The following is a 26,557-nucleotide window of genomic DNA, read 5'->3' as shown; positions in this document are numbered from 1 at the left end:
TACATAGTGTGGATCACCTGCCAGATTGAAAGAGCTGTAGATATCCATCACCTGTCCAAGATTTACAGCGTCTTCACATGATGATTGCAACATTTAAGTAATTTTAATGCATTAACCTTGAAGTTCTAGTTATTCTTGGTCAGAAACATGTTATATGCTCTAATTGGGCTTTATCAAGCTTGGGCTAGCAAACGGCATTATCTAGTAGGTGGAAAAATTTTATGTATTTAACTGAATGTAGCACATCATATTGAGAATGTGAAATGTTGAAATGGATCACCAAATAAAAACAAGATAGGCTATAATGCTACAGGCGTAGGAGATTATAGGCTATGCAGTGGCTGGCAAGTTGGTTATTATTAGCTGGTACACAAGTACATCTTCGCCAGTTTCAATGTGAAGCCACTATGGTAATATGATAGAGATCTTTCCTGCCATCACTGATTGTTTTAGTTCCATTCTTTCACAGGCACATTTGAATAGTGTTTGGGGGGTTGCAGAGGAGGTGGCATTCCCCCCCCCCCTGCTGTTGTAAATGTTTTACGTCTGTTCAAACGTGTCTGCAAAAGAATGGAACTAAAACAACCAATAATAATGGCTGAAAAGAACTAGGATATTACCACCACTTTTCCAGATTGATTTTTATACTCTTGTCAATTAATTTCGTAATCACAAGCACAAGACTTCATAACCTGATGCTGAACCATAGTAGTTGGCAGCTAAGAAACATTTCTAGTATAGTTTTGAAAATGCTTGAAAACAATTATTTCATTGCATACATTTGCAGTATATCTAGGACTCCTTGATCTTGTGAATCAAGCTGAGGTGAGGCTTCCCAGAGTTGTTTCTAGAGACTGGCAAAATCCATTCACATACCTCTCTGAGGAGAGGCTCTCACCTGCCTGTCACCTGCCTGTACACTCCAACGAATAGAGATTAGAGAATGTATAGCCCCAACTATAAATAGAAAAATTATAAATAAATATAATCAGCTGATCACTTTGGCAGGCACATGAGACACTTCAGAGCTGCCAACCTGTGCGAAGAGTGGTGTTAGTGTTGGGTTTTTCTAAAACCGCCTTGTTTCCTTCCCCAAGTTTAAAGAACACATTTGCAAAGTAAGAGGAGATACAACATGAGGCTTGGTGTTGGGATTTACTAACACTAACATTTAAAAAATTGGGCCAATGTCTTGTCATAAGTAATTTCAAGTCCTCTCAGTTTGCATGAAAGTCTTGACACATGTAAATATTCAGATGATTTCTTTGCCCCAATTAAAACATGATTATTAAGAAACTTACGGCCTTCAACATGATAATAACTTTCAGGAAGCAGCTTCCTGTCTCAGTTTTAAAGAAATATTATGCTTTGGCTCAAGAGTTGATAGGCTCTCCTGTCATACTTTGCTGCAGAAGGGGCTGTATGATCTACTAGGATGTAAGTTCTTAAAAGTTGATTCTGCACAGTAGCCAAGTTGCATGGGAATGTATGTGAATATTTTGCTTGACTTCCTTTCTCAGAGTGGCATGTCAGTCCAGACAGGTGAATGGAGGATTTTCTCAGTTACCCTAACAAATTCTTCCTATTTGTGCAGTTGATAATTTCTTCAGTGCAAAATAAGTAACTGACCTAAAGCTTTGTTGTTTCACACACACACTACAAAAAAACTTGGCAATGTAACATCAAAAGTAGACTGTAAAGGGCATTAATGTACATAGTCTGTTTGGCACAACTTATCACAAGACGCGTAGTTGTAGCCGTTCATTGTAGATATTTTATACATTTGGATTTTCAAGGGCAAATTAATGAAATATGGTGTGAACAAGTTTATTTGCACCTTTCAGTTAAATTGAAAAGCAATTGCATTCTTGTGTTTGCTCATACTCTTAGAGTAAGGCATAATTTTGTTAGTTAATAAAATTTACATAAACAATATTGCTATCTTTTGTCATAATAATTTAAACAAACTTCATACCAACTTTAACAACTGTGATATTCATTACATTGCTAAATAATATATATTCAACATAAGGGGAGATTCACACTAAAACCTGTCTGCATATTTTTCATGTATTTTAGAAAATCTGTCATCTATATAAAGTATAAATCTTACAAACTATCTTCAACAGCAAGAACCTTTCAGCAAGGTTCACCTCAGAGTGGTAGAAAATCAACTTATTGTACTTTTGTTAATCCTATTTCTAGTTAGATTTGCGGAGGACTGTGGGCGATGCCTTGCTCTGCGGCGTCTGCAGGGTGAGGTTGAGTAGTTGTGGCTGAGGCAAGGTTGTGTTGCTGATGGGAGCTGCTGCCATGATGACATTGGGAGTCCCATTGATCATCACCGTTGCCTTGGGATTGACGTCTGTTGTCAAGATCTCCGATTGGCCCAGCACGATCTTGCTCACCTGGAGGAGGTATTTGTGCTACAGTTTACAGGATGTCAATTTATTAGGAGAGCAAAATGTATAAAAGTTTCGAAGCGAGTGTAAAACAGAAACAAAATGTATGAAAATGTTAGATGATAAAAATATAGCTTTGAATTATGTTGCAGGCCGGAGTTTATTTCAAGAGAGCTTTTAAATGAAGCTGTGTTGAGCAAATGTGGATCTGTGGACTGTGGAGAGTGAGAGTTAAATCTCATGTTGTGAAGCAGTGAAGAATGACAGATTTGTAAAAATATACTGAATCCATGGTATGACAAATCAAGCTTGTTTTTTTTAGGTGGATAACTGTTATAGTCTGTGGAGTGTCTATGTGGGGAATCCTTCACTCATTCCATCACATCTCAGCCTCTAGGTCTGTAGGGAAAATTTTGTCCATGCTGTATAAGGTCATTAGCATGACATCTTCATAATTTATTACAATATTCAACCAAGAAAGGAGAAAACTTCTGGGCTGAGTCTTGTAATAATTTTTGATGCCATGCAAGTGACCTTATACTGTGCAAATAGGGAAGAGAAGGGGGAGAGAAAGACAGATGAGGAGAGAAGAGAGAAAGGAGAGAGGCAAGAGACTGACAAATCCGGTGCATTTATTGCTGCAAGGTGGAGTAGGTTAATATATATATATATATATATATATATATATATATATATATATATATATATATATATATATATATATATATATATATATATATATATATATATATTTTACCTCTCTTTAATGCACCATATTAAAAACACTACCACTTGTAGGAGCAGATATTAATGTACATGTCATGCAACAGTTACATTGTATCCAGCCCCTTCAGGGTCTTGCAGCAAGCAAGATTATTGCTATTAGTATTGCCTTGTCCCTTTTCCTAACCCCCAAAACTCCTTTGTCATGTGACTGAGTTGGCAGGTGCGTCTGCCTCTGTGCGCAGTGCAATGGTAGTCAATAGCTGTTGAGATATGAAAAAGAGATGTACTTTACAGAGTCCAGGTTCAGGTGTACCCAAGGAGGGTTATATTTTATAAGTAAGGGTTATTTTGCTGTATAACACCTATTATATTATTACTATTGTGTTCATATAAAGCCCTAAAGGAGGCCAGAACCTGAATGATGCCTAATCTTGAGAGAGAGCACTTGTGGCTCAGCTTATGACTACTCCTGTGACGGAAGCGTATTATGTGTGCATTTTTATGTCCTTGTTTCAATTATTTGACGGGAATAGGTGCTGACCTCTCCCCCACTTTTTGTTTCCTCCTGAGTGCAGTGTCTTGTGGTAGTTCTATCACATGTCTGCATGTCGCATGGTTGTCAAAATGCTACAAATGTCCAAGCTGGTGATTGCCCTTGCCTGGAATTAGAGGATTATCTCATAACCTGCTGTAGGCTCAAGTTGTCCACATTCTTCCTGGATCTCCACCAGTTTTATAGGAAGTAGGGGTCTGTCTTCTGGAAGATAGTGGATGCATTGTTGTCTGGCCAAAGCTTACAATACTTGGTTGCATGTAGGCAGTCTGTTATGAAGGCGGTTGTCCAATGAGGTATTATACCTTGATCTGTGTGCATATGTTGTCTATACTGCCTGTCCCCTAGAACGTGGAATATTGATTCCAGCAAGGAGGGTTGAGTTAGTTTTCATTATATTTCCTTCTCAGTCGGTGGGTGAAACCGAGTGGCAACTTCAGAAATTTAATAGTTGTAGACAACCTTGCCTTGCCTTGCACTAAGCTCACGTAGGAGGTGGCTTACGGAGGCTAATCCAAATTTGTGGCAGCTGTGAGAGGGGCTGAACCTGATTGTAACAAGTGTCAATGGATAAAGCTGCAATCCACCATTGAAAATCATCAGTAAACTGCTTTTACTCCATCCTCTATAAAACCTACATGCTCTTGTCCAGCTCCACATGGTAAGCAATGGTAACTGCCTGATTATAGTGTGATCACATAATGACAACGCCTCAGTACCTCAAGGCCATATAAGGCTACAGGGTTGAACTATTGTCTCACATCTTGCCTGCCTGTGTGTCTTCACCCTATTTTCTGTAAAGATTCACCATTTTTCACTGAAATGACAAAAATGGTCAAGGTCATCACAAGGCAGGCAGAGGGGGCCAGTATCATTGTCCAGAGGCAGCAAGGAATATAGGTCAAGACTGCCTCTAATGTTGGCTGCCATGGAGCTTGCCACCAGCAAGTCTGAGTAAGAATCAAGTTCCCTTCCTACAACCAAATCTCACCTTGACAAGTAGTTTTGCATGTTCCATCATGATTTCCCCAGATGTAATGAATGGATTTTTATATCTGCCTTATTAGTCTTCGTGGAAGTCTCTCTCTCCTTGCTAGGGCAAGATTTAGGGAAAACTTCATTCTCATTCAAACCTTTGCTGGTGGCATGGATGCAAAAGATAATGGCTCTATAGCAGCCAACATGGGCAATAATATTTGATTTTGACTCCTTGCTGCCTCACAGCAATTATACAGGCCCTTCCCATCTTGCTTGTCATGGCCCAGACCATTTTTGTCCTTTCAATGAAAAATAGTGAACCTTTACAATCCATAGGAAAAAAGAGTGGGCAGGCAAATTTGGGTACAAAACTTTAATCCTACAGCCTCGTGTGGCCTTGAGGTAGTGAAGCCTTGTGGTCATCACATGGAGCTGGGTGAGAACATTAGATTTTTTATATACAGGAGGAGGATTTACTGACAATTTTTAATGGCAGTCACAACTTCATCCACTGACATTGTACAGCATGTACAGTAGTAAGCTTTCCTCTCCCCTGCAAGCCTAGACCTTACAGAATGAATGGAAGATATAGAATGAATTGAAGATAACTCCTAACACACACACTGCAATGTCTGTGTGTTTTTTGTCTGTGCGTCTAATAGGTTCTGATGAGCAACTGTAACTGTACTGTATGCCTTTGGTGGGAGACTGAGTAAGATTACTTTTTATGTGAAGTGTTAAGCAATTGTGGTTCATAAATGTAATGTGTTTCTGTGAACAAGAGTTTGCTTTTACGTTGAAATCTGGTGAGCAATTACCATAGCTTGTAAGTATACACTGTGTGTGTGTGTGTGTGTGTGTGTGTGTGTGTGTGTGTGTGTGTGTGTGTATGTGTGTGTGTGTGTGTACACAAAGTATGGTTACAAGCCATGGTAGTTGCTCACCCGTCTTCCACATAAATGCAAACTCTTATCACAATCACAGACACATTCCATTCACAAACTATAACTTCTGAACACACACTTGCATAAAAAGTAACCTTGCTCACTCCCACCACAGAACATATTCCTATTCTTCTAGACAAGATTTAAAATGGATGCATCTGTTCAGCAGCCTCCAGAAAAGGAAGAAATAAAATGTGCTTTACTGCTCTTAAACAAGGTACAAAGTAAACCTACTTTCCCTGTGTGTCCTCCAGTGGTGACTGTGGAAGGCACCACAGCTGGGGCAAGGAGCTGGGTTTGTGGGGAGGAGACCTGCCCCTGAGGCACAGGACCTGGGGAAATCTTTATGATGCGGGCAATGGAGGTAGCAGGGCTGTGAGGGGATGGGTGCTGGTTGGTGGTGATGAAACTACTGGTTAGGTTAACAGGACTGACTGATGCTGTGCCTGTCCTCCCTGGCACACCGGGAGGTGCTGCACTCACCTGTGCAAGACAAACACAATTAGAGAACTAAAGAGTAAAATGATTACAATTTACAATAGTTTCTTTCTCCTAAAACTTCTAATGGAATAAAATGCCTTTAGCAGCTAGATATTTAGTTCTAGAACCTTCATATTTGGTATAGGAGTCATAGATGCTGGGCCAGCAGTTTTGCAATTAGAAGAAGCAACATGGTAACATGCACTAGCTGATACAATCGCTCACTGAGAAGCCAGTGTATTCCTGTTTTGTTTCAGAATGCATGGCACATAATTGCATATTCACTTTGGGTGATAATGGATTATTTGTATCTGCAATAGTCCAGTATCTTATGAATATTGTAAAACTGGCAGTTAAAAGAGCCACACTTTAAAAACAATATAGGCTATCACTGGGCAAGAGCACCAACTAGAGGCAATGTTACCACATTCAGACATTTTCAGGTGGCAAAATTCTGTCTGTGACACAATTCATACCTTGGTGGATGGGGAGGAGGTGGAAGAGGCTGAGGTTACAATGGTGCTGGCAGGAGGTGAGGCATACACACAGCAGGACAGATTCACAGGGAGGGGCTCCACGGGAGTGTTCTCAGAGGAGGGGATGGAGGGCAGGGAGAGGGAGCGCGTGCGTGGCTTGTGTGCAAGGGACGGCTCCGGCACAGGCACCAGCATAGGGGCAAGGGAGGCCGGCCCGCAGCTCCCGTTCATTCCATCAAGGGTACCATCTGAAAATTAATTCCCCGTTTAAGTCACTGTAAGATCAAAATTTCTTTACCTTACATAATTTAAGAAGCTGAAGGTGGAGCTGTATTTTCTTGACAGGGTGGTCACTTAGATGTGTGGGTCTGATATTGTTTTAACAGTTTACTGGTGAATGGACAATGTTCTAACTCGAGATTAAGTAGCTGGAGATTTGCATAAATGTTCTTACATACTGTCAGTTATTGATCTTGATCTAAGTATAATAAAATAACTGGAGATTTGCATAAGTGTTCTTACGAGTATACTGTCAGTTATTGATCTTGATCTAAGTACAATAAAGTAAATCTTGCAAAATTGCTGAGTAAATGTCTTCCTCATTTAACTTTATGGAAGTAGCAACAAACCATAAAATTAGAATTATTTTCTCACCTTCCCCACTACAAGATATCTGTGTGGAAACAAGAGTGTAGAGACATATAGTGGTGAGATAAGACGGCTGAAAAGAGGCCTGGAAAATGCACAGCTTAAGTGTATGGACTTGGAGTGTAAGTTTTAAATATAAGAAGGTTCATCTGATAATTTATACATACATACATACACATATGATCTCAACACCAGACAGTATATCAATACATACTCTAAAACTTTTCACAGCTTATTTCACTTCTTAGGATACAGGATGCAAGGATGTAGAGTGTATGCAAGTGAATGAGTTTTGGAAGTGAGAGTGAGGAAGGTTCTGATGGGAAAGGATGTAGTAAAGGAGTATTGTTCATTGCATGATCTGTTGTTGCACCTGTCAAAAAGGTTCACCTGGTGGTGATCCCTGCCAACTATTCACTACAGGGGCATTCATTGGTGGTTGTAGTTGTATTTCAATGTGTATTTGCATTCTTTGAACTGTATCAATATGATCTCTCAAGATATAATGCAGTACTATATCTCTAAGCATAATCATACAAGTATAAATAAACTTCAAATATGCAATCATGAATCTCTAACTAAAGCTTCACCAACAATATTCAAGTGCCCAGGAATGAAATGCCCACATTTAGAAGTTCACTAAAAGTTGATGAATGAATAATATAATAAATCATATAATAACAAGAATCTTTTAAGGGAAGAAACCTACTATCTTGTCACGTTTCAGTGTGACATCATCATCGTGGGACGGTTTGTTACTTTCACATTTACTTTCTCTAATAATTTTCACTATTATTATTATTATTTATTTATTTATTTATTTATTTTAATTATTTATTTTTTTCAATCATCTTACATCAGAATTTTGACAATCTTCACACATTTGTTAATCATTAATTATGCAGCAAATAACTTGGCAAAATTGTTGACTGGAACTGAATGAAAGAATTAATTGTCTTTCAATACAACCTAAGAAACATCCTTTTTAAAATTGTTATCCACATGCATGAGTAATAAATGTTATAAATAAATTAAAATTCTCTGTAATGCCAATCACAGTAACAAGTCATGGTGAAAGGGTTGCTATAATGTAGAATACTTAACTAGTTGTCACCCTACAGTGTGATTACACTTTGTAAAGCTGTGTGTCTGTGTGTAGAATAGGTGCTTGTATAGAAGTGTTCAGATAGGCAGAGGTGGAAGGACACTGAGGAAAGAAAGACAGGTGGGATGCAACACCCTACAACACAAACAGACACACACACCTCCCTGCATGGCAAGAGTCACTGGGCAGTCTTTGTGCTGAAGTAACATGGACTTCAGGACAGCAACTTCTGAGCGCAGGGACGACACCTCCAACTGCAGCTTCTGATTGATGCTTCCCAACTCATCGTACTTCATGGAAAGATTCTCTATCCACTTTTTCTTCTTTTCCCGACATCGAATTGCAGCCGCCCTAGAGTGAAGGGAGGGCACAGTACAATCACATACAAGAAAAGCATGTTCAAAGTTGAGTGAACTAATACTTTTGCTAACTCACACATTGTGAGGAATATAAACAAAACTACAACTTGACAGATGCACTTGTAAAAATGCCTCGTCTCTGCTACATTTTGTGAGAGATGTCATCCTAATGTGTGGATGTGAAAAGCCTGACAAACCCAAGCTGCACCTGCACAGCATGCAACCAACCTATTTCTTTCAAGGAACTTCTTTCTCTTTTCAGCTGGATCTTCATTGTCTGATGAATTTCGCCTCTTCCTCTCTCCTTTGGCAGGGTTGTTGGCTGACACACTATCATCATCACACTCTCCCTGGAAACACACCAGGCATCACCACCACTGTCTTAACCCAATGTATTCTTTTAGACTGAAATTACAGCATGAATGTAATTTTTAGTTACTTATATCTACTAATCGAATACAAAGAATTTCTTTTTACTCTAATAATGAAAATGAATAAATTTACTATTACTCATCTTTTACACGAACCTTAACAAACCTCAAGCATCAAAGTTTACAATTTTGAGGAAATCAGACCATACCCACAAGTTCAACGACAGACAGATACTTGCCCTTCACTCCCTAAGGGCTCCCACTTTTAAACACTTGTCCCCTTTTGTGATTTACTATGACGTGTTTGTCCCTCAGTGCTTTCATGGCATAAAAAACTGTCCTTTTTTCAATTTACTAAGACAAATACTTGCCCCTTCAGTGCTTTCACAGGATACAAATTTGCACCCTTCAATGATTTGCTAAAGTGCTTTCACAACACTTGGTCAAATCACGACCCAAGACTAAGAAGCGTTAGCTTGCACTGCCTTTCTGAACTCTGGGGGACAAACCTCAGCAACCCCAAACACACCACAGCCCTGACCAGCCACCTCAGTGCTGCTTGTGCCACTGAAGTTGCGCGATCTTGTCATTTCTGCGATGCGGTCTGCTGTGTTGGCTCTGGAAGTTTTGCTACTGCCAGGCCGTGCAGCTGTACTACTTGAGGCTAATACTTGCTTCAGCTTCTGCAATACACAAGCAACTTTACTTCTTTGTACATGAAATTTTCTCAATTGACAATTTACTGTATTATTTTCAAGGATAAAAACAGTAGAAATTTAATATAGGACATGGCAGTAACTTAAAATAGATCTAAAAAACATTGCTCAAAATAGTGTATGGATTCTTTCAGTGACAAAATTTTTCCTACAATCACCAACTTTTTTTGAGACTGATTTTTGTAGCCTGGGAGAGACAAAATTTACCCTTAATATCTTTTCTGTATTCATGCACACTATTTTTCACAATGCTCTGGAGGTTAAAGGATGACTAGCAGTAAAAGCTAAAGGATGGCAAACAAAACCTCCTCACCATTTTGGCAAGGGACTGCTGAGGTGACTTGTCATGACAGTTTGGAGGCGACGCCACCATGGATGAGACGGTGGTAGTGGTGCTGCTGTTGGTGGTGGTGCCACTCTGAGTGGATGACGACACAACAGGAGTGGCAGGAATTTCCACTGGGATGGCCTGTCCGTTTGGTAACCTGCAACAGGAATGATACAGGTCAAGACATACCTGTCATTTATTGTGTTGGAAAGATGAGTGAAGACAAAATGAGGGAGATGAAAATAGTAAGGTGAATGAGTGAAAATGTAGGAAAGATGAATATATCAGAGAAGAAATTAGCTTTTAAAAAAGATGATGATAGGACAAGTATGTGGAATGTGGTGGTGAAAGGAACTGGGATGACACATTAGTACTTTACATTTCAACTGTCACCTTCACACCATCTTCAGAGTGTGTGAAGAAGACAACCGCTAACATTTAAATTAAGTACTTCTACTTCTTGCCATGTCTCCTTTCAATTACATTCATCATCATTTTGTTTTGTCCAAATTTCCCCTTACAAGTTTGGGCAACCAAAGTCTTTCCTGTAGGTCACAGATGATCTTACTCCCCACCCACACAACATAAGACATCTCAGTGCACTTGATGTGAGTGAAGGAAGAGCAATCAACACACCTAAGGAGGAGCTGGAGGACTGTGGCACTTGGTGATGGTGGCACACTGCTGGGAGCAGCACAGATGGCTGGCTGCTGTGCTGTGGCTGGGCCCACTCCCCCCACCTTCATGGAGGTCGCGCTGCCGATCTCCACAGCACCCAGGGACTGTGTGACTGACGGCCTGCAATGACACACTACGGGTAATGTTCTGCCTCACTATCTTTCTATAACTAGGAACTGCTGGTATATTAGTTAATCATAATCAAACCATAAATGTCTGAAGACCTTATACAAGTAAACTTTTGTGACATGATTAATATGTATAGTGAGCTATAAAATAAGTAAATTTCAAATAACTAAACTGGACACGTGTTGTTATTTGGATAGTTTGTCTCTCCACTCATTTCTCACCAGGCAGATGCTATAAGAAGCCACTGAAAAATCCTTTCCTCAGGTAGATGTAAAAATATTCATACCTAAATACATCACTTTGCCAAACTTTCCTTTCTGTGGCACTTTACTATGGTCATTTATTGTTAACATTCAGAGCCACACAAAATACTGTTTGCTAGGACAGAGCACACAGGAAAAGAGGAGATCCATAAGTTGGCTATGGAAGTGAAGAGACAGCAGTACAAGGATAAGCATTAAAAAGTTTTTGTTCTTCCCAGCTTAATTAATCCCTAGTCACGAATCAGTTTCTAACAAGCCTTTGGAAAGATGTTTCTGTCTTGTGACAGAGGCAAGAGAGTTAAGAGGCTATAAAAAGCTGTTAACATGGAAAAATACTATCTAGAATTGAAAGGGTTTAACAGGATTCTTAGGATTCTAATGCAGTACATGAGCTGCATTTTAACGTTAAATTATGACAACCCCAGGGAAGGAAAGCCTCACCCCGCAGTGATTACGGGTGTCGGGGTGGAGATGACGGAGCTGGACTGCTGCCCTGCCTCTGCTGCCGAGGACACATTGAGGGAGAGACGCCGGGTGGTCCCATCTCCTCTGTCTGGCTCCTCTTCCACTACATCCAACACTCTGCAACATGAGAACCATAAGAAAATACAGAAAGATGCAAGAAGCCTGCTTTTTCATCTATATCCTCCATTGCATGATGATAATGTCTCATAAAACTCTTATAGTTACATAAAATACACTTGTCACTTTAAATTATTTCAAATAAAGTCATGTGTGAAAAGAAAAAAAAATTTCTCTCTTATTTTACTGTTGTTTATATATTTTTCCATTATGTAAGGGAGACTGACCAAGAGAGAGAGAGAGAGAGAGAGAGAGAGAGAGAGAGAGAGAGAGAGAGAGAGAGAGAGAGAGAGAGAGAGAGAGAGAGAGAGAGAGAGAGAGAGAGAGAGAAATGGCACACTGGAATACAGCTGGATCCCTACTCAATGAAGCAGGCTTCCTACCCACATTTTTAGCTAAAGCAACATTTCAAGTCAAGGGATTTTAGTAGGCAAATATCAGTGATCAGAAGTCATGACAAGTAAATTAAGCCAAACCTTTCTCAACCCCACTTTATACTTACCTCCCTATTCCCCCTCTCTCTCCTTGTTTCTACATTTCTCATACCTCCCCTCTCTACCTGCTCCATCTATCTCTCTCTCTCTCTCTCTCTCTCTCTCTCTCTCTCTCTCTCTCTCTCCAAGACTAAAAATCCTGATATCTATTGACTACTTTGTTAAAATTCTGATGGCAGGACAGGTGCCTTGTACATTTCATCTCTTCCTTGCTCTTCAGCAACTAATCCATTAACCCAAGGGAATGTTGAGCTCTCACCACCACCCAACTCATGCTCCAAATTACATTTGGTGTGTGTGTGTGCGTGTGTGTGTACCCCAATGTATGGCCCCTGTTCACCTAGCAGCAAGTAGGTATGAGATATAAGCTGAGGGGGTTGTGACCTTGCTGTTCTAGTGTGGCCTGAGAGTGGTCTCAGTCCTACCCAAAACACAGTTAATGAGTTGATGGAGCTCTTCAGTTCTGGTAGAACAGTCCACCTAGAAGGAAAACTGATCTCAAATCCCGTGGTGGGACTCCACATTAGGCGGTCATCTATTGATGGACACTGGCAGACCCTGCAGCCCCTAGCATCTCCTGGTCATCTTGGAGGTCCCATGCCACCAGATTCGAGGCTCAGGGGGTCAAGATGGTGGAAATGAGGATAGCACACCCGCCTTTCCACTTTAATCAATTAATTGTGCAGGTCTCTTCACTCCATGGAGACGTTGTCGTTGACATCGACAGACTACCAAGAGACCAAGAGTGTGTGTGTTATATACTGTCCTGAATGTGTAGGAGAGAGAGAGAGAGAGAGAGAGAGAGAGAGAGAGAGAGAGAGAGAGAGAGAGAGAGAGAGAGAGAGAGAGAGAGAGAGAGAGAGAGAGAGAGAGAGAGAGAGAGAGAGAGAGAGAGACCAAATGACAAGTAGACAGGTAGGCAAAAGGTGAAGCTAGGCTAGCTAAGAGCACACTTCTTGATCTCATATTCTTTATGATTTTGTCATTTAACTCATTATTTTCATTGTGTTCGTATGAAATCCTTTAAAATTCAACTGAAGTCTCTCTCTCTCTCTCTCTCTCTCTCTCTCTCTCTCTCTCTCTCTCTCTCTCTCTCTCTTTCTCTCTCTCTCCCTTATCCTTCAGGATAGTATATACAGTGCAACACACACAGACAGAGAGAGAGAGAGAGAGAGAGAGAGAGAGAGAGAGAGAGAGAGAGAGAGAGAGAGAGAGAGAGAGAGAGAGAGAAGAGAGAGAGAGAGAGAGAGAGAGAGAGAGAGAGAGAGAGAGAGAGAGAGAGAGAGAGAGAGAGAGAGTATGATAAACATGGGAGATGAGGAGAGGGACAGGAAGGTGTATGTGGAGGGGGAAGAGGCAGAAGAAGGCAGGCCCAACATACACATCAAAGGCAGCTCTAGCCAATGACAGCTGCCATGAAAAAAAAAGATGACAGGTATCACTTTTGTTGGAAACAAATGTACAAATATTGCTTCAAGTAGAGAGCCATCTGCACCAGTACCAAATGAAAGGCCAAAAGTGTCATGAAAACTGGAAGGTAAGTATCTTGAAATCATCACAATAAATACACAGAACAGGCAGTCTTGTGTGCTGCCTCATGCAGTCAAGTGGCTATTCTCACCTGGCTGAAGGGAGGGAGCCAGGGCAGGTGGTGGTGGCAGTCTGAGGTGGGACATAGGCATGGCTGGAGGTGGTGAGGGTGGAAGTAACTGTGCTGGTGGAGGTGGTGCCGCAGATGTCGTCGCGGGAGGTGGAGGAGATGGTCTCATCAGAGTCCGCAGGGGGGGGAAGGACCCTTGGGGTGTCCAGACTCTCACCGCCCCCGATGGACTGGGTGAAGGCAGAAATAAGATCAAAGCTTAGCCCGGGTGTGTTTAGTATTGTACACATATGCATACACCAAGGCTGTTTTTCCCCAAGAGGTGGATAGCTAAGACAAGGCACATAACTTTCACATTCACACCACTCCCTCAGCTCCTTGCCCTTGCCTTTGATGGAGAAGAGAAAATGCTCCTGCCGTTCATTTCATGGGGATCAGTCACACAGCTTGGAAACATTATATTAGTAAGTTTTATAAGCAGATCTCATGTGGTGTTCATATGGAGTTACCTGGAAGTTATCTGTGTAAAGAGTCTTAAGGGTGAGAAGATACATGATTGGTGAAAGTTTTGTGTGTGGGTGGTTGTCCTGGTATCCACACAACACTTTTAAACAGGGTACAGTCAAATGCTATTCATCTCATCCACTTCCCATCTTTGAGTGGCTTCCAACACTTAATGCCCCCACTTTTTTCAAGTGAATATCTTTAATTGCACACAATCTCCCACAATGTTGTTTCTCTTGCCACTATAATGCTACTGTCATCCTTACTGCACCTCTGAAATTAACCATATATTTTCTTTCTCCTCTGGCTCAACTGCACTAAGTAATTCAAGAAGACCTCCTACTTTCATACCTGTTCAGTCCATCTAATAACAGGAACTGCTGCATCAACAGGCAAGTTCTGAATTTCTCTTTTCTTAGTTTCTGCCACTTTGCAGTGCAATTTCAAGATGCATCATGGGAATCAAGAACTCAATTTACTTGCCTTTTAGAACTCTCACTATCTCAAGAACTCAATTTACTTGCCTTTTAGAACTCTCACTATCTCAAAGAAGCAGCATTTGAACAACTTTTGTTCGGTGGGTCTCCTGTTGGTAGGAGGAAGTGTGAGGGAGGAAGTAAAACAGCCAATAGATTCACCTCAGTGATGGAGTGGTGGGATCTCAGGAGGGATGCTCTCCGGAACTGCTCATCAAATGGATTCAAACTAATTTCTTGAAAAAGCCCCACCTCCTCACACTGCCGCAGGAATCTTGTTGGGGTGGGTGTCTGGTCTGCAAGTCACAATTGACACATCATTACTACTCTACCTCCATCATCTCTCATGTAAGCAGTAGGTACTAAGAAGGTTAGATGATGTCATATCTAACATTTCTATCTTAAGCAATCAATACTGTACCCTCAACTCTTGTATCAAAGGGAATACAAAAGAGGGTTTGATAACAGCTTATCTAACTTGGTCAAAAAAACTATCCTATATATCTTACTGATTATAGTCTCTCAAGGGCTAATGCAACACTTTACCATTCCATACTCTGCCAGACATGTTCCACTCCACTGACCTATAATGAAGCCAGTGTGCTTGACTAGAGAGGGAGTGTGGTGCTCCCCATTCACCGTCAGCTGCATCTCGTGACGGCGGCGGTGAACAGTGAGATGGTCCTCATTGGTGAAACTCTGTGGAGGATGTACAGTCATCACACTCCAAGCAGCTCAACATTTGGCTCAATGGAATACACCATGCTTCAGTGAATGCGGTGCCTAAGTGTTTAAAATTTATTCACTTATAGCCAGTCTTAAGAAGTTTCAGCACCAAATGATTTGTTGAAGACTCAAATATTAATCATCAATACAAATAAGTTAGACCCACAATGCCTCTTCAAGGAAACAATGAGACATTGATCTGAAGAAGGATGAATGAACTGTGAGAGGCTTTCACCAAGAACTGAAACCTCTGTCAAGACACATGAAAACAACTCCAAAACTTATCAATCAGACCAAGATGATCACTATTACCCAGGTCAATTTGGAGCAGCCTTGTCACAAGACATTTCAGAGGAGACAAGACCCAACAAAGATGTGGAGACTTACCATCCCACAACCCGGCTGGGGGCATCCAAAAGGCTTATCAACTTCACCCATGACTGACAAGGTGTTGGTGTGTTGGTGCTGCTAAATGTGCCCTTGCGGTGGGAGGAGCCGACGAACCCGGCTTGAGGCACTGTTGGTGGGAGCCGGCTTGGCCACACTGCCCCCAAGCCACCTTGCTCAGCCCTGCCAGAGTGGCGTCTTCAGGTTGCTGAGAAATAAAGCGACAATTACTGTTACGTCAAAGGTGCATAGGATAACAAATCTACTTGGTGTAGTTGTGTGATGTCTTGGTCTTTTGATTTCAGTAGTTGTGTGACTCTATTTCCTGAGTGTGTGTGTGTGTGTGTGTGTGTGTGTAATAATAATAATAATAAATGGTTTATTATTTAGGCAGTTGACAAACTGAAAATGTACATAGGGGATGGGGAAAAACTTAACATTAATGTGTGTGTGTGTGCCTACACCACTCCACTTTGCAAAGATGTAAGCCTAGCAAGTAGAGAGATAGACAGATTTCTAATGTATGCACTGTAACATCTAATGATGAGATGAAGGCTGATACCTGGAAGGGAAGATAAATGCAAGGAGAGGAGAGCTTGCTTCATCATTGTCATCATTATTCAGCATCCTTATCTTGCCTTTTGACATGATGGTTAAGATGATGATGATGATGATGATGTTAAGAGTTCGCCTTGAAGTATAAGTTAAGAATAGGAAGGCATGTAGGTCCTAGTGATCCTGATTTTCTTTATCAACACCTTTAGTCCTCTGGTTTTACAAATGATGCTCAACAAGTAAAGCAAAGTCTCAGATAATTATCACCTACCGTTCCTAAATTAATTCATTCCAGGCGGGGGTGAGCCAAACTCACTGCTGAGTAGGGAGGCTTGTACTGGTACTCACGGACAGTCAACACATTACAATGCAAACTGGAAGGAAAATGTACATGATTAAGATGTACATTTTAAAATGAAAACAGATAATGAAACCGAGAAAGAAAAGGATATGAAGAGATACAGACAAAACTACAAACAATATCTCATTTCACATCTGTTATCAGTTTCTGAACAAATATTTTACCCATCACAATTTTGAAAATAAGCTTAATAGCAAACTCTAAGCCCACAGTGCATGACTCAAATATAATAATAATAATAAGAGATAGACATAATCTTACATTCATCCAAAGGTAAAGACACCACTGCATGACTTAAATATGACAAAACTTAAAATTTGAAAAAGATGAATATCAGATTGATTATAAAAGCACCAAACATACCAGAGAAAAGTTGTGTTCTCAAAGTAAGTCAACACATGCTAATTAATATTTTCTTGCAATCAGTATGTTACATAAGCATATTAATCTTAAGCCAGCTCATTCATCAAATTCATAACCTCATCACTACCACATGACAAGACAAGATGATGACGTCTCGGTACATTTCTTCACCATCACCACCATTACCTCACCATTACACAGTCACCACTTAAAAGTCAGAATAAAAAAAAGTATACAGTAACTAAACAGGGCAAATGATTATGTATTATTTTAGATTTACACCCATCATACTCTACAACACTGGGAATGTGATTTTTTGCATACCTTACTGGATTCTAAGAAACTTTATCTTTCTAAGTTTCAGTGGGAAATCCATACTTTTCAAAACAGGCATGGGCACTTCCCCAAAAAATTCTCTAGACCCGATCCTGTAGGATAGGATAGATTAGGTTAGAACAGTATCCCTGAGTGGGGGCAGAGGAAGAGGCCACAACAAACCCCTGGCTAGGTTAGGTTAGATTAGTATCCCTCGAGTGGGGTCAGGGTGGCGCAACCGTCTCCCCCCGCCCCCCAACAAAGCTAGGTAAGGGGCATAGGGGGATTATGGTGTAAATCTAAAAAAAAAAAAAAAAAATTACCTGCCAATAATGAACGTAATCCCTTCCATATAGAAAAAAATAATGACAAACTTATAATAATAACAATATAAAGAATAAAATAAAATCATGCTTTCTTCTATACGTACATAATCAAGCAAGGAAACTAACCTTACTTCAAGAAATATTATTAAACAATAGATAACTACATAAATTTAAACCCATCTTAATATAACCACACAAAATAAAACTAAACTAAAAACCTTATTTTAAGCACGTCTAGTGATCAGGCAAGAAAACTAACCTGACTTCTCTCACTCCTAATACGTAATCAAGTTCCCAAGTTATGTAACACGTGTTTTCTCAACGAGTACCCGTCAGCCTTGTACCTTACACCAAGTACCTATCTTCACGCACCTCTAGGGATGGGGGGGCCATGTAGGGACAGGGAACTGAGGGTAGAAAGGTGGTCTTTCCCTAGAGTAGCACGAGGGAGGTGGTAGTGGTGTTGGTGACGTAGCTCTGGCTTTGTTGAGTTTGTTTACATCCCTCTCGCCTAAATATGCCGATCCTCTCCCGACTTAACGTGAGGAACTGCTAGCGTGTTTCTAACTAGTTAATATGTTCGTGTGGATCTGTTATACTGTATATGTTTGTGGATATGTAAAAGTTGCAGTATATGTTCAGGGATATATGGCAATAAGAATAAAAAACAAAAAGCGAGTTACCACAAGTTTCTATATGATTTTTAATAATTATATTTGTTTAAAAGAGTAATTGTTTGAGTGGATTTATGCTGTACTGTATATGTTGATTGGTATATTTAAGTTGCAGTATATATGTACTTGGAAATCTGGCTATGGAGAGTAAAGTGCTGAGTTCTGTCATGTACTGTATGTAGGTAGAACATACGGTTTCCAGTGGACTACCTCTCCTAGGTTTCCTCATGCAGCTAGCGACCAACCCGAAGTAAGGATGGACAGCTGAGTGAGCCTAAAGTTACCCTACCATAGAAGACTTGAGAAATATATGAGTGAGGATGATAGTTGAAAAAGCTGTTAAATATGTAGGTATATTTTAAACAGGGAGTGCCACGTGTCGAGATGATGGCTTCTTGCAGCTTCCCTTATTTTTTTCTTATATTCTGAGTTATCTTTTTAGGGGATTGGCATGTACGGTGAGGATATTTTTCTTTTGTTCTATTTTTACCATATTCTATTTTTCCTCTTGGCCAGATTCTTTAACACTTAAAAAGCAAACAAACAAAAAGAATAAATAAATAAAATAACAGATATTCCCTGAATGAAAACTGCACCGTTCAAAAGACGAAATTCCCGCCACAATTAAACCACACTTCCAAATTAATGACATGCTTCTGAATACGTCACACACTATCACTTAATTATTTCCGAGAAGTTGTATAACTTCTCCCTTTCCTCTTACCTCATCATGCATACGTCAACTTGTTGAGACTATATTTTGTGATGCAGTATTCTATTGGTAGGAAGTTGATTATTGAACACTTCCTACATCACACTAGCTTATTCTTGCTAATCTTGTAACATTCCCCCACGAGAGAGAGAGAGAGAGAGAGAGAGAGAGAGAGAGAGAGAGAGAGAGAGAGAGAGAGAGAGAGAGAGAGAGAGTTACGTCATCTCCCCAGACCTAAGTTAGGAGCTCAATAAAACTCTCTCTCTCTCTCTCTCTCTCTCTCTCTCTCTCTCTCTCTCTCTCTCTCTCTCTCTCTCTCTCAAGGATTCCACATACATTCCTTGCTCTCTCTTCTTCTTTTCCTTTATTTTTGTCATAATAATTGTATCACTGACTGTATACACCTTGACAAAAATTCTCTCTCTCTCTCTCTCTCTCTCTCTCTCTCTCTCTCTCTCTCTCTCTCTCTCTCTGCCCGGAAGACAACCTAACCAAACTTTTCTAAAGGAACCACACGAGATGCAGCCTTGGGATATAAGCAATGTGGCCTTCAATGCCTATTACTCCCAGCCCCAAACACGCCCGACCTTCACGCCAGCCAAGAGATGCAGGAGTGACGGGTGCGGGGCGGAGGCAGGGAACGCAAGGCAGGGAGCTGGTAATATTAGGCCCGTATTCTGTTAAAACACTTCTGCGCTGCATCTTCACTATATTTCAATAGGCTCTAATTGAAGCTACTCGGGTTATTTATGGTGTTTTTTTTATAGTTTTAGTCACATATTAACCAGATAAAGGAGAAGCACTCTTGGGAACCCGGCTAATCATCTTTGTGACTTGAAAATAGTCGTGGTAAGAGAGCAAAACGTTTCTGACTACCGTCCTTAGTAAATAGCGGTCTCTCAACAGGACAATTTTCGGACCATGGCGATTATTTAATTTAATCAATTTATTTAGTTATGTAGGCAGGGCTGGTATTCTTAGAACGTTGCAACCTCTCAATAAGATTATTTCCAAAAGTGAGAAATCATCGACTTCTTTATTATTTTCATTTATTTAGGTAAGAAGGGAGTCTGGCCTAGGCAACAAAAAGCCTGAGAAAAGGTCCACGGAAGGTGCCACCGTGCCAGTTTCTATAGAGAATGGGTTATCCAAAATTTTGAGAAGTGTATTAATTGCTTGTTCTCATGATTTCCTCTTCACATGATTTATTAACTATCAGTAAAATTATAACGCGTCTGCTAACTTTCACTAGTGAGTTTTAAAAATTGTTATAAGTCGCTGTAATGTTTGAGAAATACGTGGTTGTATTACTATTATTGAAATTTGGATAGGAAAGATGATACGCTATTAAACTAAAACCAAAGAATCAATTTAAAACGCTGAAATCTGCGAGAAATAAGTGCCGTTATATTGGCGCTATTGAAATTTAAGTAGAAAAGAGGGTGTCTGATAAAACTGAAGTCACTGATGCTATTGAAGACGTTGAAATGTGTGAGGAATAAGTGGTTACATTATTAAAATTTGGGTAGAAAAATATATCAATTCAGTTTAATATGCTGAAATACGTGAATAATGTGTTGTTATACAGGGTTAAGGAGAAATAAGTGATCTTCTATTAGCACTACTGAAATTCGGGTACAAAAGAGAGTATGTAATAAAAGTAAAGACTCAATTTATAGGGATAGCTTGGTCTGGCTGGTGGTGGGGAAAGGGAAGGTGAAGGATGGTGGTGAGTGGTGACAGGGTGTAGCTGTGGTGGTGGTGGTGGTGGTGTGGTGATGACGCAGGACATTTGGCACCACGACGGGTCACGAGGGACGATGGTGGTGATAATGGTGATGACGGTGGTGGTGGTGGTGGTGGCGTTGGTGATGTTACTAGTCGTTCTGCTCTTACTACTACTACTACTACTACTACTACTACTACTACTACTACTACTACCACAGAGAGAGAGAGAGAGAGAGAGAGAGAGAGAGAGAGAGAGAGAGAGAGAGAGAGAGAGAGAGAGAGAGAGAGAGGCTAGATGAATTTCAATAACTGGTCGATTTTGAAATAAGCGTAATTGGGAGGAGGAGGAGGAGGAGGAGGAGGAGGAGGAGGAGGAGGAGGAGGAGGAGGAGGAGGAGGAGGAGGAGGAGAGAAAGAAGAAGAAGAAGAAGAAGAAGAAGAAGAAGAAGAAGAAGAAGAAGAAGAAATTAAGGCCAGGACAGAAGGAAGAAGGCTTAAGAACACAAAATAAGTGACAAGCAGTAAGACGAGGAGAAAGAATAACAAGGAAGAGAAGGAGGAGGAGAAGGAAGAGGAGGATGAGGAAAGGATACAGGAAACGTAAAAAGGAGGAGGAGGAGGAGGAGGAGGAGGAGGAGGAGGAGGAGGAGGAGGAGGAGGAGGAGGAGGAGAAGGAGGAGCCAAGAATCATGTTAAATATAGATCCTCTCAGACTCTTGAATTTTGCAGCTTGTGGCGGGAAAATGAAATATTCCTCGTAGGTTTATCCATTAAGAAAATCAGAAGACAGGAGAAGGTGATGGTAGGTAGGTAGGTCTCTCTCTCTCTCTCTCTCTCTCTCTCTCTCTCTCTCTCTCTCTCTCTCTCTCTCTCTCTCTCTCTCTCTCTCTCTCTCAACTTTTTTACAGTCTTTCTTTCCTTTCTTACATCTTCAAGGGAGGACTTAAGATAGAAATAAAGGAAGAAAAGAAAAGATACAGGAAGAATAAAAAGAAGGGAGCCCATATGTACGTAGATATGTTTATGAATGCCAACACACACACACACACACACACACACACACACACACACACACACACACACACACACACACACACACACACACACACAGTTGCGTCACGCTTTGACTCCCGGATGTTGTATATAAGGTCTTGGGATGTCCAGAGAGAGAGAGAGAGAGAGAGAGAGAGAGAGAGAGAGAGAGAGAGAGAGAGAGAGAGAGAGAGAGAGAGAGAGAGAGAGAGAGAGAGAGAGAGAGAGAGAGAGAGAGATTCACACGTTCACACCTCCTCTTCCTGTACCTTGTGTTTCTTTTCTTCTTTTTTTTTTTCAGAGGGGATCAGAAAAAGATAAACAAACAGAAGACTCACAGATATTTCACTGGTTGTCTGTTTGTCTGTTTGTATTGGTTTCTACACTAATGTACGGCAGAGGACAGCAGCGTGAAGAGAATAAGGAAGACACAGCTGATCGGGTTACAAAGAGCAGTATTCTCATAACATTTCAAACATCTCACCTCGACAACTTTCTACTTGCTGCTGTGAATGTTATTGTGGTTCTCTCCAGTTCTCATGATTGTAGTTTAGCGCGCTCTAGTTTAATTTATTGGGTGCTTTCATGACGCTATTGAAAGTTTAGCTCGTTAAGTTTTGGGTGAAGTTTTCATGATTTTAGTGATAGTTTAGGAGGTTCTAGTCTAATCAACCCTTTCACTGGGATATATAGCAATGCGCAATACTTAGAGCATCTGTTATAAAGGAAACGAAACGAAAAGAGTAAATTTTCCAATATTTAACCAGTATGATCAGAAGTGGCTGCAGAACAATATGAAATGTCTCAGAGTGGTTTGTGATAAAGGAAACGCGTCATGTAGCATCGAAAGGGTTAAGTTCTTCGGTGTTTCCATGATCCTAGTGATAGTTTAACAATGATTCTGCATCATCAATAGGAAAAACCCAATTAGTCATCGCTGTGGCCTTTGAAAATAGTCCTGATAAGATAAGTGTTTCAAAATACGGGATGACAATATTGAAGGAGGAAATACACATCTATATAAAATAAAAAAAAATCAATAACAGGTCTTCCACGGAGAAAATACCAGATCTGAGAGAAAACACTGTATTTCTGTGAGTTTCCATATAATCTACCACCTGACTCTGCTAACATTCAGAGCAGGGGGAAAAATTGTTTGCATGGAGAGAGAGAGAGAGAGAGAGAGAGAGAGAGAGAGAGAGAGAGAGAGAGAGAGAGAGAGAGAGAGAGAGAGAGAGAGAGAGAGAGAGAGAGAGAGCGTTATTAATTTCGTCTTCCCTAGTACAAGACAGCGTAAAATAATAATAAATAAAATAAAAAATCGTTCCAGATAATTACAAGAAAAGTGACCCAGCAGTAAAGAATGAAAAATCGATAAATAAATAACTATACAACGAGACAAGAAATGACAGACGGAGGAACGGAGGGAAGCAGCACACACACACACACACACACACACACAGAGCGGACCCACAACCTTGAGCCGGTCATCCACTCCTCACTGCAATGATTCATGTGAACCCAGCAAGACATTATTATTACTATCATTGTTACTGCTACCACTCACCCGCTACAGTCACCACAAGGGGATGTTTAGCTGTTTACCAGGAGGGAGAGAGGAAGAGTTCAGCGTTTACTTATATAGGTTCAGAGAGAGAGAGAGAGAGAGAGAGAGAGAGAGAGAGAGAGAGAGAGAGAGAGAGAGAGAGAGAGAGAGAGAGAGAGAGAGAGAGAGAGAGAGAGAGATCATTCTGTCCGACTAATTACTGATCAGAAAAAAAAAAATCGAAGTATTATTGAGTCATTCTATGGTCAATAAACTAACATACCTTTACTATCCCAACTCTTTCACTTCAAAATTGGTCTAGTTTATTACAAATTGCTTCATGAGAACCTAAAAGTCTGCTGCTGTTTCTTCTTCCTTACTTCTCTTTATCTTCTGTTCCTCCTCTTATGCTTCTTACTTCTCATCCTCCTCCTATTCCTTCTCCTTTTTGACCTCCTCCTCTCCCTTTCCTTTTCAATTCACTCACTAATCAACTTAATGCCCGTGTACTGAATATTCTCACAGGTGGCATTCTTCCACCTACTAGCGCCACGCAGGTGATGGGGGGAGGGGGGTGCAATGTCTGAGAGGCCTACACTAACTTGGCCTACACGCTCCCTCCCCTCCCCTCTCCTCCGTGATTAATGCCTCTACCTGACCCTCTCCACTCCCAGACATCAGGAATTCCCTCTCTTCCGCCTTTGCTAGCTTCTAAGAACTCCATTACGCATTCTCTATTTCCTCTTACTTTTTTTTCTCTCTCTCTTTCACATTTACTGTCTTCCTTCTCTCTTATTGTTCTCACCCTTCCACCTTCAGTAGTAACCCTCCGAACACTTATACTAGGCGTAACTTATACTTTTTTGGGCTAAATTACTGTATAGTTAGTCTTTAGAATTTACTGGTAGTGGAAGCTGAGATAAAATGGTAATATATGTATAATCAAATAAAAGTTTACCTGTACCGAAAAAAAGGAAGTGGAAGATAAAAAGAATGATAATGAATAAAAACAAATGAAATAGAACTTTACCAGTACCAAGAAAAAAAAGAAAGTAGAATATAAAAAATAATAATAAAATGTCAAACAAAACTACCAATACCAAGAAAAACGGGAAAAAATTTAAATATTCATCTGTGATTCTCTCCATAATTGTGATAACTTTGGATGTGGAGAGAAAAAAGTAAATATTTAGCTAAGATCTGTTATATATTTGTTAAATTTAAATGTGGAGAGTGAGAATTTAAAAAAATATATATATATTGTCTCGTCTTCTAAAACTAAGAAAAAGAAGTTTTACATGGACAGAGAGAGAGAGAGAGAGAGAGAGAGAGAGAGAGAGAGAGAGAGAGAGAGAGAGAGAGAGAGAGAGAGAGAAAGCAAGCAAAATAAAAAGCCTAGTTATCTCTAACTTCTCTTTAAGCACACGTCCCTTCACTCACACACTTCTCGTCCTCGCTATCGTCTTGAGAGAGAGAGAGAGAGAGAGAGAGAGAGAGAGAGAGAGAGAGAGAGAGAGAGAGAGAGAGAGAGAGAGAGAGAATGTGTGTGGACTTATAATGCATCAAACACTGCATACACTCTTGACTTCAAAACTTGCAGGAGTAATGTGGCTTCCCAACCTCCTTATTCTGAAACACTTCTGCCCCGCACCTCCACTACATTCAAAAAGCTCTAACTGAAGTTCCACGGGTTTTTAAGTATGTTTTTACGACTCTAGGGACAGATTAACAAGATTTATACATTATTTACATGAGAAACAGTATTGAGAGCCCGGCTAATCATCTCTGTGGCCTTTGAAAATTGTCGTGGTGAGAGAGCGAGGCGTTTCAGAATACCAGGCTTAGTAACATATGCTTAAACACTATCATCTCTTATCACCACTATTTCCAAAGGCCACAGCCCATAGAGGTGATTAGTAAGGTTAGTAAGCTTCTCAACAGGTTTTTTTTTTTTTTTTTCTACTGACAGTGGAGGAACGCTTACCGAATCATCACTACAGTCATTTATCCACAGAAAACCTCAATACCTTCCACTACAGCCTGATAAAAGTATAATATTAAAGAGAGGACGCCAGAAGGTTTAAGAATACGAGGCCTCAGGCAAAAGTAGGTGACGAGACACTCTATCTGACGCCGTGATGGAGGAGGAAGAGCAAGTGGTGATAGTGGTGGTGGTAGTGACGATTTGAAGGATTATGATAGTTTTAGTAGGAGAGGAAGGGGAGGAGGTGATGACGTGGAAGAAGGAGGATGAGGAGGAGGAGGAGGAGGTGGAGGAAAACAATAACAATAATAATAATAATAATAATAATAATAATAATAATAATAATAATAATAATAATAAGAAGAAGAAGAAGAAGAAGAAGAAGAAGAAGAAGAAGAAGAAGAAGAAGAAGAAGAAGAAGAACAACAACAACAACAACAACAACAACAACAACAACAACAACAACAACAACAACAAGAACAAGAACAAGAAAAAGAACAACAACAACAACAACAACAACAACAACAACGAGAACAAGAAAAAAATAAAAGAACAAGAACAAGAACAAGGAGGAGGAGGAGGAGGAGGAGGAGGAGGAGGAGGAGGAGGAGGAGGAGGAGGAGGAGGAGGAGGAGGAGGAGGAGGTGGTGACTACGTGTGGTGAAGAACACAAACGCAAAAGAATACAAAGGAATAGCGAACACCACGAGAATTATATTGTTCCTTGGTTCCTACGACGCAAGTTTGTGAGTAGAGAAAAAAAGAAAGATATTTGATAGTAAAAGTAGGCGGAGGAGAAAGATAAGAGAAATAAAGGCTTCTCGCATATTCTACACTAGGGGTAAAAATACAAATAGGAAAATAGCAAACAAAGAAAAAAATAATACTAAACCAAACAAATCAAAACAAGAGAAAGCATAGTTAGAAGGAAAACGTTGAACAAAGATAAATATGAAACAAATTAAAGAAGGAAGCGTACAAAAAGAATAGAAAAATAAAATAAAATACATTAGTAAATAGAAAAAAAGAGGAGGAA

At 40.3% G+C, this 26,557-nt stretch overlaps 1 protein-coding gene and 1 long non-coding RNA gene across 10 annotated transcripts in view; one reads left to right on the top strand and one right to left on the bottom strand.

Moving 5' to 3' along the window:
* Positions 1–1,813: 1,813 nt before the first annotated feature.
* LOC135090190 (cyclic AMP-dependent transcription factor ATF-2-like) overlaps positions 1,814–26,557 on the bottom strand; it is a 36,666-nt gene continuing 11,922 nt past the window's right edge. Inside the window, exons 1-16 of one of the 9 annotated variants that reach the window (XM_063986635.1) lie at positions 18,218–18,351; positions 17,529–17,632; positions 16,752–16,854; positions 15,926–16,133; positions 15,397–15,511; positions 14,975–15,108; positions 13,854–14,062; positions 11,598–11,738; positions 10,723–10,884; positions 10,072–10,243; positions 9,591–9,725; positions 8,900–9,021; positions 8,473–8,663; positions 6,560–6,807; positions 5,838–6,086; positions 1,814–2,408 (exon numbers count right to left, since the gene is read on the bottom strand). In XM_063986635.1, coding sequence (XP_063842705.1) covers positions 2,202–2,408; positions 5,838–6,086; positions 6,560–6,807; positions 8,473–8,663; positions 8,900–9,021; positions 9,591–9,725; positions 10,072–10,243; positions 10,723–10,884; positions 11,598–11,738; positions 13,854–14,062; positions 14,975–15,108; positions 15,397–15,511; positions 15,926–15,976 — 2,136 coding nt within the window. In that variant the 5' untranslated portion in view covers positions 15,977–16,133; positions 16,752–16,854; positions 17,529–17,632; positions 18,218–18,351 and the 3' untranslated portion in view covers positions 1,814–2,201. Of the gene's footprint in view, positions 2,409–5,837; positions 6,087–6,559; positions 6,808–8,472; positions 8,664–8,899; positions 9,022–9,590; positions 9,726–10,071; positions 10,244–10,722; positions 10,885–11,597; positions 11,739–13,853; positions 14,063–14,974; positions 15,109–15,396; positions 15,512–15,925; positions 16,134–16,751; positions 16,855–17,528; positions 17,633–18,217; positions 18,367–26,557 lie in introns of those variants that run through there. The other 8 variants (XM_063986636.1, XM_063986634.1, XM_063986640.1 and 5 more) reach the window with 8 other exon arrangements.
* Positions 10,770–12,070, top strand: LOC135090194 (uncharacterized). Its single transcript, XR_010261821.1, has 2 exons — positions 10,770–10,903; positions 11,582–12,070. It is a non-coding gene; the product is annotated as an uncharacterized LOC135090194 (long non-coding RNA).

Source organism: Scylla paramamosain, chromosome 34 (assembly GCF_035594125.1).
Source record: "Scylla paramamosain isolate STU-SP2022 chromosome 34, ASM3559412v1, whole genome shotgun sequence".
Taxonomy (NCBI): domain Eukaryota; kingdom Metazoa; phylum Arthropoda; class Malacostraca; order Decapoda; family Portunidae; genus Scylla; species Scylla paramamosain.
The sequence above is the reverse complement of the archived record's forward strand: the minus strand, read 5'-3'. Positions and strand labels throughout refer to the sequence as shown.